The sequence below is a fragment of the Coregonus lavaretus genome (genome assembly GCF_964263955.1).
Source record: "Coregonus lavaretus genome assembly, chromosome: 19".
NCBI classification, from domain to species: domain Eukaryota; kingdom Metazoa; phylum Chordata; class Actinopteri; order Salmoniformes; family Salmonidae; genus Coregonus; species Coregonus lavaretus.
In genome coordinates, this window is record NC_140006.1 from 46,849,636 (window position 1) to 46,863,648 (window position 14,013).

At 42.0% G+C, this 14,013-nt stretch overlaps 1 protein-coding gene across 3 annotated transcripts in view; it reads left to right on the plus strand.

Annotated features, from left to right (window-relative positions):
* LOC311147169 (band 4.1-like protein 3) overlaps positions 1-6,147 on the plus strand; it is a 76,960-nt gene extending 70,813 nt beyond the window's left edge. For 2 of the 3 annotated variants that reach the window (XM_084183811.1, XM_084183809.1), the window contains exons 18-19: positions 444-556; positions 4,145-6,147. In XM_084183811.1, the coding sequence (XP_084039937.1) occupies positions 444-551 (108 nt within the window). In that variant the 3' untranslated portion in view covers positions 552-556; positions 4,145-6,147. The remainder of the gene's footprint in view (positions 1-443; positions 557-4,144) is intronic. The other variant, XM_084183810.1, reaches the window with a different exon arrangement.
* Positions 6,148-14,013: the final 7,866 nt, after the last annotated feature.

Sequence of the window (14,013 nt, forward strand, 5' to 3'; positions counted from 1 at the left end):
TGACTCTGTAACTAGTAGTCCTACTAGACACACTCACTGACTCCTCCTCCCTGCCGTCCCTCCTCCCTCCCCACCTCCTCCCTGCCGTCCCTCCCTCCTCCCCACTTCCTCCTTCCTCCTCCCTCCCGTCCCTCCTCCCCACTTCCTCCTCCCTCCTCCCCACTTCCTCCTCCCCACATCCTCCTGCCAACTTCCTCCTCCCTCCCGTCCCTCCTCCCCACTTCCTCCTCCCTCCTCCCCACATCCTCCTCCCCACATCCTCCTCCCCACTTCCTCCTCCTTCCTGTCCCTCCTCCCCACTTCCTCCTCCCTCCTCCCCACTTCCTCCTCCCTCCTGTCCCTCCTCCCCACATCCTCCTCCCCACATCCTCCTCCCTCACCTCCTCCTCCCTGCCCCCTCTCTGTCTCCCTCTCCTGGTGTTGTTGTGCTATTGCACCACCAGGCTCTGGCCCAGGCCATAAAGGAGGCCAAAGAGCAGCATCCTGACATGTCAGTGACCAAAGTAGTGGTTCATAAAGAGACAGAGATCACACCTGAGGGAGAGGACTGACCCAGGTAAGATAAACAGACAGAGATCACACCTGAGGGAGAGGACTAACCCAGGTAAGATAAACAGACAGAGATCACACCTGAGGGAGAGGACTGACCCAGGTAAGATAAACAGACAGAGATCACACCTGAGGGAGAGGACTGACCCAGGTAAGATAAACAGACAGAGATCACACCTGAGGGAGAGGACTGACCCAGGTAAGATAAACAGACAGAGATCACACCTGAGGGAGAGGACTGACCCAGGTAAGATAAACAGACAGAGATCACACCTGAGGGAGAGGACTGACCCAGGTAAGATAAACAGACAGAGATCACACCTGAGGGAGAGGACTGACCCAGGTAAGATAAACAGACAGAGATCACACCTGAGGGAGAGGACTGACCCAGGTAAGATAAACAGACAGAGATCACACCTGAGGGAGAGGACTGACCCAGGTAAGATAAACAGACAGAGATCACACCTGAGGGAGAGGACTGACCCAGGTAAGATAAACAGACAGAGATCACACCTGAGGGAGAGGACTGACCCAGGTAAGATAAACAGACAGAGATCACACCTGAGGGAGAGGACTGACCCAGGTAAGATAAACAGACAGAGATCACACCTGAGGGAGAGGACTGACCCAGGTAAGATAAACAGACAGAGATCACACCTGAGGGAGAGGACTGACCCAGGTAAGATAAACAGACAGAGATCACACCTGAGGGAGAGGACTGACCCAGGTAAGATAAACAGACAGAGATCACACCTGAGGGAGAGGACTGACCCAGGTAAGATAAACAGACAGAGATCACACCTGAGGGAGAGGACTGACCCAGGTAAGATAAACAGAGATCACACCTGAGGGAGAGGACTGACCCAGGTAAGCAGACCCACCGTATGTGGTCGTGGTATTGTTCGGTTGTGGTCAGCTGGGCTGGGCTTGGAAGCTAGTCCACTCATCTTCCTCCATCGCTCCTCGGCATGCTCCTGCTTCCCCCACATCATCAGCAGCATTTCCTAAACACTAGCATCCGCACGAACCTCATCCTCCTACATCTAGACATTAACTCTATGTATCTGCTGTCCTTCGCGGATGAGTTTGCCACTTGCAGACAGTGGCAAATGCATTGGAGCTGCCGGTCTGAGGTCTGCTACGTTAACTCATTTGTATGGACTCAGCTTTAACCTGGGTACACTAGATTCGATATGCCTCACAAACATTCAAAAATATCAGTCCGATCGATATTAATTAGTAGTTTAATTAAATGTATCTATCTGAATCAGATCTGTAAAGTCATCCAAACAAAATAATGTGATTTACCAACCTCTTCAAAGCTTCTAAAAGGAAGTGTTGTCTTCACGAAGAGACTAAAACTCACTGATGTAACCTAGATTTCGCTACTTCGTGTCGTGTTTGTAGACAGAGGCAGGTCCAATCTGTTGTATCTAGGTCACAGGAGTGAGTTGTACTGCTCTGTGCGTGCTCTCTGGTTGCCACGTCACCATAACTGCAAACACACGCCACGGTTGGGTTCAAGAGGGTGCAACACGTTGAACGTTGCAGATAGAAATGTTGTGAATAGAGCTGACGTGATTACCTAACTCTACACGTCAGAGAGGCATGTATGTTCTGTGTAATATGTTTCTATCTGAACGTTCCAAAGTGTTCTGCACCCTGTTGCGTTTCGGTATTCCGGCCTGTCTAGTCTTAACTTCTACTGTCAGGGTTGTTTTTCCTTTTGGTGGATTCTGATTGGTTGACAGGCATGGTGTTGGTTGGTTGTGTATGGTGGTTTTCCCCTCCCACTCCTTCATGTTACCCTGTCTCTCCTTCTGGATTTAACCACATCTTTCTTTTTATTTAAACGTCTTTTCATTTTTTTTAAAATTCAGTGGACATGCTCTCTATGTTGTTGACATCTTTAACCCTTTACACTTGTGGTAATTGGCCTATATAGATAGGGCAAAATGAAAAATGTTTCTTACAGAAGAAATATGAAAAGCATAACCGTGGTAGCAATTGAAAGGGAACAGTTTAGAGATCATGGGGGAAATGATTAGACCCAAGGCGAGGGCACAACCGTTCACCTGACACAAGACGGAATCCAGACACTACACTGTTGATTTGATGTGAATGTTACTTTTACTGTACTTTTCACAGCATTTATTAATAACGACCTCTGACAATACAGTGATACATCCAGTAACATGATAAGACTATTCCTGGACAATATGGGGTGCTGTATAAGACAACATAAGACAAAAGAATGCCAAGGGTTTGAGTGAGAGGACTAACTGGTGTCTCCAAGTGGCCACACACCTCTCCCAAAGTGTGCACAACTGCAAAATTGTGAAGAAAAGTCTGGATTGCGTAAACAACAACGGTAATTGTGCGAGGATTACTTCATTTCAATGCACGTTTATGACTCGAAGAAGAGTCTTCAACTATAAGGTGGGTTTTTAACTCTCCTAGCTGTGCTGTTGAGGAACTGGAGCAAGGTACACCGGTAGTTGTTTGGAACGCAGCCCTGCATCCCGGCCATCACACACAGCCCTGCATCCCGGCCCATCACACAGTTACTGTTGTCGTTTACTCAATCCGGAATGTTCTTCACAACAGACAAACAGTCTGTTCAGGACAACCCAGGGTATGACGCCATGTCATCTTGTAGTTGTACAGCAACCGTGGTGATCATACACACAATCACGACACAACTTTTATGATATGAAAATATGTAGTGCACATTTGGACTCACGGGTGTTTTGGCACGCTTGCATCATGACATCAAAGTGGTATTTTTTTTAAAAATAATCCTCAACGTCTCATCTTTCAAATTACATTGAGTCCTCTTTAATTTACAGCATTTCCCTCATTTAGACAACGACAAATGTGCAAAAGTTGGGCAATTAGCGGGAGGGATGGGGGGGCAACTTTGTGTGTCGCGCGAGGTGCTGAACTTTTAGAACGTCTGTCAGTCAAAACACACACAGCGCTGTGAAGCGCAGAGCTCTGATGTCATTTATAGCACAGTACTGTGCAGCCGCAGCGTTCCAATCAGTGCCGAGAAAATGTCAACCCGTGTACGGCTGCAACTGTAAAGGGTTAATTAAGATTTGGTGTTGACCATAACCTTGGACCTTTTAACCTACGTTACTTCAACTCCTCTAGGTTTTTCCCCCAGGCATTATTTCTTCTGAATAAAAACGATAACCCACAGGCTACAGCACTGCAGGAGCAGCAGGTGTGCATGACTAATGACGATGCTGTCGTAACTGAGGTCTCCGTGGCCCTCAGCTCTGTCCCTGCTGCTACTGTCTGTTAAGGGTGACGTTTCCCAGACAGATATTTAGACAGACAAGAGCATGCTTTAGTCCAATAGTACGGCTTATTCTATGTCCAGGAAACTGGCCCTAAAAAAATTGGTCTGTGGATGCCTTGCAATTCCCAATTTCCTGCCGCTGTGTTATGTTTGCGCTGTCATTCACATGGCGAGAGTATCAGCATGACGCCGCTGCACCGTACTCGCATAATCTGCCTCCAATGCTTCCTACAGCGTGTTGCACCAAATGACCCGGAAATTCACTAACCGACGTTCTTTCTCTTTTAGGAGTAAGACCCAGGACAGTTTTATATCCCCTTGGTGGAAGGACTCCAACCTCCGGCATCCAACTCCCAACGTCACGATGGGTTTCATTACATTACTGTGCTGCCTGCTAAGGCCCCGTTATAACTACAGCCACCCTACTGTTCTACAGACAGTCTGCCCTATAGAAATATCACCTGTAGAGCGGGCTTCCCCCATTCAAGTCAATGATGGCATAATATATCGTAATTTCAATGCTCTACGCTCTCTATGGTTCCCGATCCTAACCTGAGTTCCATGTGTTTTTAATTTGGCTTTACTGCCTAAATCGTCCGTTGATGTCAATGGGAGATTTTAAAGTCAAATGATGTAGTTAGGAATCTGGAGTTAAGACGTATGCCTATCACCAGTCCCATCCGTCATTGTCAAAATGTATATTGCATGAGCAGAATGACGCAATGTTGCATTATTATTATTACAAATAATTATCAAGATTACTACTCCGAAACTGTCAGATAATAAACAAACTGGTTATTTTATCCATCCACTTGCGCACGCTGAACTCTACAACAGGCAAAAACGGTTGATTCGTTTACCTGCCTTGCTATCCATTTGGATGAGTTTTTTAAAGATTATATTATAACAGTAATTACTGTCAGCGTTTGTTTTTATTTTTATTTATGAAATGAAAAGTCATCACTCCAAAAAGTTAAACTGCTGTAGGCTTTATGTGACAACAATATTATTATTCATAGATGACACCACCTCCTCACTCCATCGTCTCAGATCTACAGTGACGGGTAGAAATGCAACCTGATCGAGTTCTGTTCGTACGTGAGCTGTCCTAGGCAACAACAAAAAAAAACTGCAAAACGCAGGCAGATTATATCTCCTATATTCAGCAACAAGTGATTTTATTCATGTTGTATTTGTATTTTTGTCTGATCATTTGTCAGTATTCTTTATTCAACCAGCATGTTTCAAATAGCCTGTGTCCCAGATCAGTTTGTACTCTTGTGTCCCAGATCGGTTAGTGCTCTTGTGTCCCAACTCCTTATCACCCATTGAGTGACATGGAGATGGCATGAATAGCACAATCCGACTGGCACCCAGGCTATATTTGAGACGGTGAAAAGTCTGAAAGTCTGTTTTTAAAGGGTTTACGGAGTTGTGTTGTTGTGATCTATCTCCAAACGGACACAGATGGTATGCATTCTCCTCTGTATTATCACCCTCAGACCCTGAGGGTGATATTTGGGACTGCCAGTCAATCATGTGAATGTCTCCGGCAGCCATAATAGCTCTGGACTACAGTTCTCTCGATGCTGTGTGTGACTGACCGAAAGGCCAAGGACTCAAACTAACAGAACGGCTCTGTCCAGACTGACATATTTCGGTCCCAAATAGCACCCTATTCCCTAATATAGCGCACTACCTTTAACCAGAGCCATATATAGGATGCACTATATAGGGGATAGGGTGATATTTGGGACTGCCAGTCAATCATGTGAATGTCTCCGGCAGCCATAATAGCTCTGTTCCACCAGTATCATTGGTGTAAAGTTGCTCCTAGACACTGATCTCGGGTCAGTTTTTTTGCATTTTCCCCACTATGGCTAAGGTTGGGAATGGGGGAGGGGAAGCTGATCCTACATCTGAATCTAGGGTTGATTTCACCCCAGAGCCAGTATCATCAGTATAATAATAATATATAATATGCCATTTAGCAGACGCTTTTATCCAAAGCGACTTACAGTCATGCGTGCATACATTTTTGTGTATGGGTGGTCCCGGGTATCGAACCCACTACGTTGGCGTTACAAGCGCCGTGCTCTACCAGCTGAGCTACAGAGGACCAGCATATATATATATATATATATATATATATATATATATATAGATAGCTACAGCCATTCATGATGTGCCAGCACCAACAGACAGTGAAATAAAACATAGTGGCAAATGCATATTATTGTAATTTTCTTTTTGTCATTTTTCTTTTTGAATAAAATATTGATTATATTGTTCCGAAGCTCGTCTCTCCTTGTCTTCAGTGGATGTAATGATCGACTTACCTCTATAGAAAAACACGATGTCATTTCAGTACATTTAATTTACTATCCAATATGTAGGCTAATAACATAATGCGGAAATGGTCCTCAGACCCTGAGCATTGTCCAATATTTGCAACATGCTTGGATTGATTTTAAATGCTTATTAAGAGAATGTTTTATCAAATGTTATTTGTCACATGCTTCATGAACAACAGGTGTAGACTAACAGTGAAATGCTTACTGACGGACGAGGTAACAACTTGGCTATATACAAGGGGTACCAGTACCGAGGCCATGTGCAGGGGTACGAGGTAATTGAGGTATAAAGTGACTAGGCAACAGGATATCTAATGAACAGTAGCAGCAGCGTATGTGATGAGTCAAAAGGCTGAATGAAGATAGTCCAGATAGCTACAGCGCCTTCAGAAGGTATTCACGCCCCTTTTACTTTTTCCACATTTTGTTGTGTTACAGCCTGAATAAAAAATTTATAAATAATTGAGATTTTGTGTCACTGGTGTACACACAATACCCCATGATATCTAAGTGGAATTTTGTTTTTTAGACATTTTTAAAATATATATATATATAAAAAATGTGAAGCTCAAATGTCCTGAGTCAATAAATATTCAACCCCTTTGTTATGGCAAGATTAAATAAGTTCAGGAGTGAAAATGTGCTAAACAAATCGCATAATAAGTTGCATGGACTCACTCTGTGTTCAATAATAGTGTTTAACATGATTTCTGAATGACTACCTCATCTCTCTACCCAACACATAGAATTATCTGTAAGGTCCCTCAGTCGAGCAGTGAATTTCAAACACAGATTCAATCACAAAGACCAGGTTTTCCAATATTTCGCAAAAGAAGGGCACTAATTGGTAGATGGGTAAAAAAAAAAAAAGCAGACATTGAATATCCCTTTGAGCATGGTGAAGTTATTCATTACACTTTGGATGGTGTATCAATACACCCAGTCACTACAAAGATACAGGCGTCCTTCCTAACTCAGTTGCCGGAGAGGAAGGAAACTGCTCAGGGATTTCACCATGAGGCCAATGGGGATTTTAAAACAGTTACAGAGTTTAATGGCTGTGATATGAGAACTGAGAATGAATCAACAACATTGTAGTAACTCCACAATACTAACCTAAATGATACAGTGAAAAGAAGGAAGCCTGTCCAGAATACAAATATTACAAAACATGCATCCCTTTTGCAACAAGTCACTTAAGTAATACTGAAAAAAATTAATGTGGCGATGAAATGTCAATACTGAGTACCACTCTGCATACTTTCAAGCATGGTGGTGGCTGCATCATGTTATGGGTATGCTTGTCATCGACAAGGACTAGGGAGTTTTTTTAGAATAAAAGAAACGAATACAACTATACTGAACAAAAACGCAGCAAGCAACAATTTCAAAGATTTTGCTTAGTTACAGTTCATATAAGGAAATCAGTCAATTGAAATAAATTCATTAGGCCCTAATCTATGGATTTCACATGACTATGCACGGGCGCAGCCATGGGTGCCCAACCACTTGGGAGCCAGGCCCAGCCAATCAGAAGGAGTTTTCCCCACAAAAGGGCTTTATACAAAAGGTTGTTAACAAAGAGACACACCCCTCCCCACTCATCTTACCTGAGTCTGTCAACCGGTCTTGACAATGCATGGAAAAGCCAGCTGGATGTACACTGAGTATACAAAACATTAAGAACACCTGCTCTTTCCATGACATAGACTGACCAGGTGAAAGCTATGATCCCTTATTGATGTCACTTGCTAAATCCACTTAAATCGGTGTAGATGAAGGGGAGGAGACGGGTTAAAGAAGGATTTTTATGTCTTACATTTTACATTTTAGTCATTTAGCAGACGCTCTTATCCAGAGCGACTTACAGTTAGTGAGTGCATACATCTTTTTTTTTTTTTTTTTATAATACTGGCCCCCCAGTGGGAATCGAATCCACAACCCTGGTGTTGCAAGTGCCATTCTCTACCAACTGAGCTACACGGGGCCCGTCTTGAGACAGTTGAGACATGGATTTTGTATGTGTGCCATTCAGAGGGTGAACGGGCAAGATAAAAGATTGCAATGCCTTTGAACGGGGTACGGTAGTAGGTGCCAGGTGCACCGGTTTGTGTCAAGGCTAAGGATTTATAAAAAATAATTATATTATTATTTTCAATGACAGTGTAATCAACCAATCACATTTTGACTTGTAATGGGTGGGACCGTTTTTACTGGAAACTTCTGCTTTCTCAAAGGCCAACAGGTCACTTCACAATAGCTAGAAGTAGTTCCCAAAGGTCAACAGGTCACTTCACAATAGCTAGAAGTAGTTCCCAAAGGCCAACAGGTCACTTCACAATAGCTAGAAGTAGTTCCCAAAGGTCAACAGGTCACTTCACAATAGCTAGCAGTAGTTCCCAAAGGCCAACAGGTCACTTCACAATAGCTAGAAGTAGTTCCCTAAGGCCTTTTGTAGTAGGTCATTTTGTTTAGGTCACTGGTTACTTTGTGTGCTAAATGTGAAATGTTTTTTGCAAGGGGAAGTAATAGTTTCGATTGGGAAATGCTTAAACGCATAATGATTGTATTTTTGTATTCTTATGATTGGGACCTCCTGGCTTATTATGTCTGAGTTGATGGACTGCTTATCCTTTAACATCATCATGCTGTGTGTGACTGCTTATCCTTTAACATCATCATGCTGTGTGACTGCTTATCCTTTAACATCATCATGCTGTGTGACTGCTTATCCTTTAACATCCTGCTGTGTGACTGCTTATCCTTTAACATCATGCTGTGTGACTGCTTATCCTTTAACATCATGCTGTGTGTGACTGCTTATCCTTTAACATCATCATGCTGTGTGACTGCTTATCCTTTAACATCATCATGCTGTGTGACTGCTTATCCTTTAACATCATGCTGTGTGACTGCTTATCCTTTAACATCATACTGTGTGTGACTGCTTATCCTTTAACATCATCATGCTGTGTGACTGCTTATCCTTTAACATCATGCTGTGTGACTGCTTATCCTTTAACATCATACTGTGTGTGACTGCTTATCCTTTAACATCATCATGCTGTGTGACTGCTTATCTTTTAACATCATGCTGTGTGACTGCTTATCCTTTAACATCATACTGTGTGTGACTGCTTATCCTTTAACATCATCATGCTGTGTGACTGCTTATCCTTTAACATCATGCTGTGTGACTGCTTATCCTTTAACATCATGCTGTGTGACTGCTTATCCTTTAACATCATGCTGTGTGTGACTGCTTATCCTTTAACATCATGCTGTGTGTGACTGCTTATCCTTTAACATCCTGCTGTGTGACTGCTTATCCTTTAACATCATGCTGTGTGACTGCTTATCCTTTAACATCATGCTGTGTGACTGCTTATCCTTTAACATCATGCTGTGTGACTGCTTATCCTTTAACATCATGCTGTGTGACTGCTTATCCTTTAACATCATGCTGTGTGTGACTGCTTATCCTTTAACATCATGCTGTGTGTGACTGCTTATCCTTTAACATCATACTGTGTGTGACTGCTTATCCTTTAACATCATGCTGTGTGACTGCTTATCCTTTAACATCATGCTGTGTGACTGCTTATCCTTTAACATCATACTGTGTGACTGCTTATCCTTTAACATCATACTGTGTGTGACTGCTTATCCTTTAACATCATGCTGTGTGTGACTGCTTATCCTTTAACATCATACTGTGTGACTGCTTATCCTTTAACATCATACTGTGTGACTGCTTATCCTTTAACATCATGCTGTGTGTGACTGCTTATCCTTTAACATCATACTGTGTGTGACTGCTTATCCTTTAACATCATGCTGTGTGTGACTGCTTATCCTTTAACATCATACTGTGTGACTGCTTATCCTTTAACATCATGCTGTGTGACTGCTTATCATTTAACATCATGCTGTGTGACTGCTTATCCTTTAACATCATGCTGTGTGACTGCTTATCCTTTAACATCATGCTGTGTGTGACTGCTTATCCTTTAACATCATACTGTGTGACTGCTTATCCTTTAACATCATGCTGTGTGTGACTGCTTATCCTTTAACATCATACTGTGTGTGACTGCTTATCCTTTAACATCATGCTGTGTGTGACTGCTTATCCTTTAACATCATACTGTGTGACTGCTTATCCTTTAACATCATGCTATGTGTGACTGCTTATCCTTTAACATCATCATGCTGTGTGACTGCTTATCCTTTAACATCATGCTGTGTGACTGCTTATCCTTTAACATCATGCTGTGTGTGACTGCTTATCCTTTAACATCATCATGCTGTGTGACTGCTTATCTTTTAACATCATGCTGTGTGACTGCTTATCCTTTAACATCATACTGTGTGTGACTGCTTATCCTTTAACATCATCATGCTGTGTGACTGCTTATCCTTTAACATCATGCTGTGTGACTGCTTATCCTTTAACATCATGCTGTGTGACTGCTTATCCTTTAACATCATGCTGTGTGTGACTGCTTATCCTTTAACATCATGCTGTGTGTGACTGCTTATCCTTTAACATCATACTGTGTGTGACTGCTTATCCTTTAACATCATACTGTGTGACTGCTTATCCTTTAACATCATGCTGTGTGACTGCTTATCCTTTAACATCCTGCTGTGTGACTGCTTATCCTTTAACATCATGCTGTGTGTGACTGCTTATCCTTTAACATCATACTGTGTGTGACTGCTTATCCTTTAACATCATGCTGTGTGACTGCTTATCCTTTAACATCATGCTGTGTGACTGCTTATCCTTTAACATCATGCTGTGTGACTGCTTATCCTTTAACATCATGCTGTGTGACTGCTTATCCTTTAACATCATGCTGTGTGTGACTGCTTATCCTTTAACATCATGCTGTGTGTGACTGCTTATCCTTTAACATCATACTGTGTGTGACTGCTTATCCTTTAACATCATGCTGTGTGACTGCTTATCCTTTAACATCATGCTGTGTGACTGCTTATCCTTTAAAATCATGCTGTGTGTGACTGCTTATCCTTTAACATCATACTGTGTGTGACTGCTTATCCTTTAACATCATGCTGTGTGTGACTGCTTATCCTTTAACATCATACTGTGTGACTGCTTATCCTTTAACATCATGCTGTGTGACTGCTTATCCTTTAACATCATGCTGTGTGTGACTGCTTATCCTTTAACATCATACTGTGTGACTGCTTATCCTTTAACATCATACTGTGTGACTGCTTATCCTTTAACATCATGCTGTGTGTGACTGCTTATCCTTTAACATCATACTGTGTGTGACTGCTTATCCTTTAACATCATGCTGTGTGACTGCTTATCCTTTAACATCATGCTGTGTGACTGCTTATCCTTTAACATCATGCTGTGTGACTGCTTATCCTTTAACATCATGCTGTGTGACTGCTTATCCTTTAACATCATGCTGTGTGTGACTGCTTATCCTTTAACATCATACTGTGTGACTGCTTATCCTTTAACATCATGCTGTGTGTGACTGCTTATCCTTTAACATCATACTGTGTGTGACTGCTTATCCTTTAACATCATGCTGTGTGTGACTGCTTATCCTTTAACATACTGTGTGACTGCTTATCCTTTAACATCATGCTGTGTGTGACTGCTTATCCTTTAACATCATGCTGTGTGTGACTGCTTATCCTTTAACATCATACTGTGTGACTGCTTATCCTTTAACATCATGCTGTGTGTGACTGCTTATCCTTTAACATCATGCTGTGTGTGACTGCTTATCCTTTAACATCATACTGTGTGACTGCTTATCCTTTAACATCATGCTGTGTGTGACTGCTTATCCTTTAACATCATACTGTGTGTGACTGCTTATCCTTTAACATCATGCTGTGTGACTGCTTATCCTTTAACATAATGCTGTGTGACTGCTTATCCTTTAACATCATGCTGTGTGACTGCTTATCCTTTAACATCCTGCTGTGTGACTGCTTATCCTTTAACATCATGCTGTGTGACTGCTTATCCTTTAACATCCTGCTGTGTGACTGCTTATCCTTTAACATCCTGCTGTGTGACTGCTTATCCTTTAACATTGTGCTGTGTGTGACTGCTTATCCTTTAACATCATGCTGTGTGACTGCTTATCCTTTAACATCCTGCTGTGTGACTGCTTATCCTTTAACATCATGCTGTGTGTGACTGCTTATCCTTTAACATCATACTGTGTGACTGCTTATCCTTTAACATCATGCTGTGTGACTGCTTATCCTTTAACATCATGCTGTGTGACTGCTTATCCTTAAACATCATGCTGTGTGACTGCTTATCCTTTAACATCATGCTGTGTGACTGCTTATCCTTTAACATCATACTGTGTGTGACTGCTTATCCTTTAACATCATGCTGTGTGACTGCTTATCCTTTAACATCATACTGTGTGTGACTGCTTATCCTTTAACATCATACTGTGTGTGACTGCTTATCCTTTAACATCATACTGTGTGACTGCTTATCCTTTAACATCCTGCTGTGTGACTGCTTATCCTTTAACATCATGCTGTGTGTGACTGCTTATCCTTTAACATCATACTGTGTGACTGCTTATCCTTTAACATCATGCTGTGTGACTGCTTATCCTTTAACATCATGCTGTGTGTGACTGCTTATCCTTTAACATCATACTGTGTGTGACTGCTTATCCTTTAACATCATACTGTGTGACTGCTTATCCTTTAACATCATGCTGTGTGTGACTGCTTATCCTTTAACATCATACTGTGTGTGACTGCTTATCCTTTAACATCATGCTGTGTGACTGCTTATCCTTTAACATAATGCTGTGTGACTGCTTATCCTTTAACATCATGCTGTGTGACTGCTTATCCTTTAACATCCTGCTGTGTGACTGCTTATCCTTTAACATCATGCTGTGGGACTGCTTATCCTTTAACATCCTGCTGTGTGACTGCTTATCCTTTAACATCCTGCTGTGTGACTGCTTATCCTTTAACATTGTGCTGTGTGTGACTGCTTATCCTTTAACATTGTGCTGTGTGTGACTGCTTATCCTTTAACATCATGCTGTGTGACTGCTTATCCTTTAACATCCTGCTGTGTGACTGCTTATCCTTTAACATCATGCTGTGTGTGACTGCTTATCCTTTAACATCATACTGTGTGACTGCTTATCCTTTAACATCATGCTGTGTGACTGCTTATCCTTTAACATCATGCTGTGTGACTGCTTATCCTTTAACATCATGCTGTGTGACTGCTTATCCTTTAACATCATACTGTGTGTGACTGCTTATCCTTTAACATCATACTGTGTGACTGCTTATCCTTTAACATCATACTGTGTGACTGCTTATCCTTTAACATCCTGCTGTGTGACTGCTTATCCTTTAACATCATGCTGTGTGTGACTGCTTATCCTTTAACATCATACTGTGTGACTGCTTATCCTTTAACATCATGCTGTGTGACTGCTTATCCTTTAACATCATGCTGTGTGACTGCTTATCCTTTAACATCATGCTGTGTGTGACTGCTTATCCTTTAACATCATACTGTGTGTGACTGCTTATCCTTTAACATCATGCTGTGTGACTGCTTATCTTTAACATAATGCTGTGTGTGACTGCTTATCCTTTAACATTGTGCTGTGTGTGACTGCTTATCCTTTAACATCATGCTGTGTGACTGCTTATCCTTTAACATCATGCTGTGTGACTGCTTATCCTTTAACATCATGCTGTGTGACTGCTTATCCTTTAACATCATGCTGTGTGACTGCTTATCCT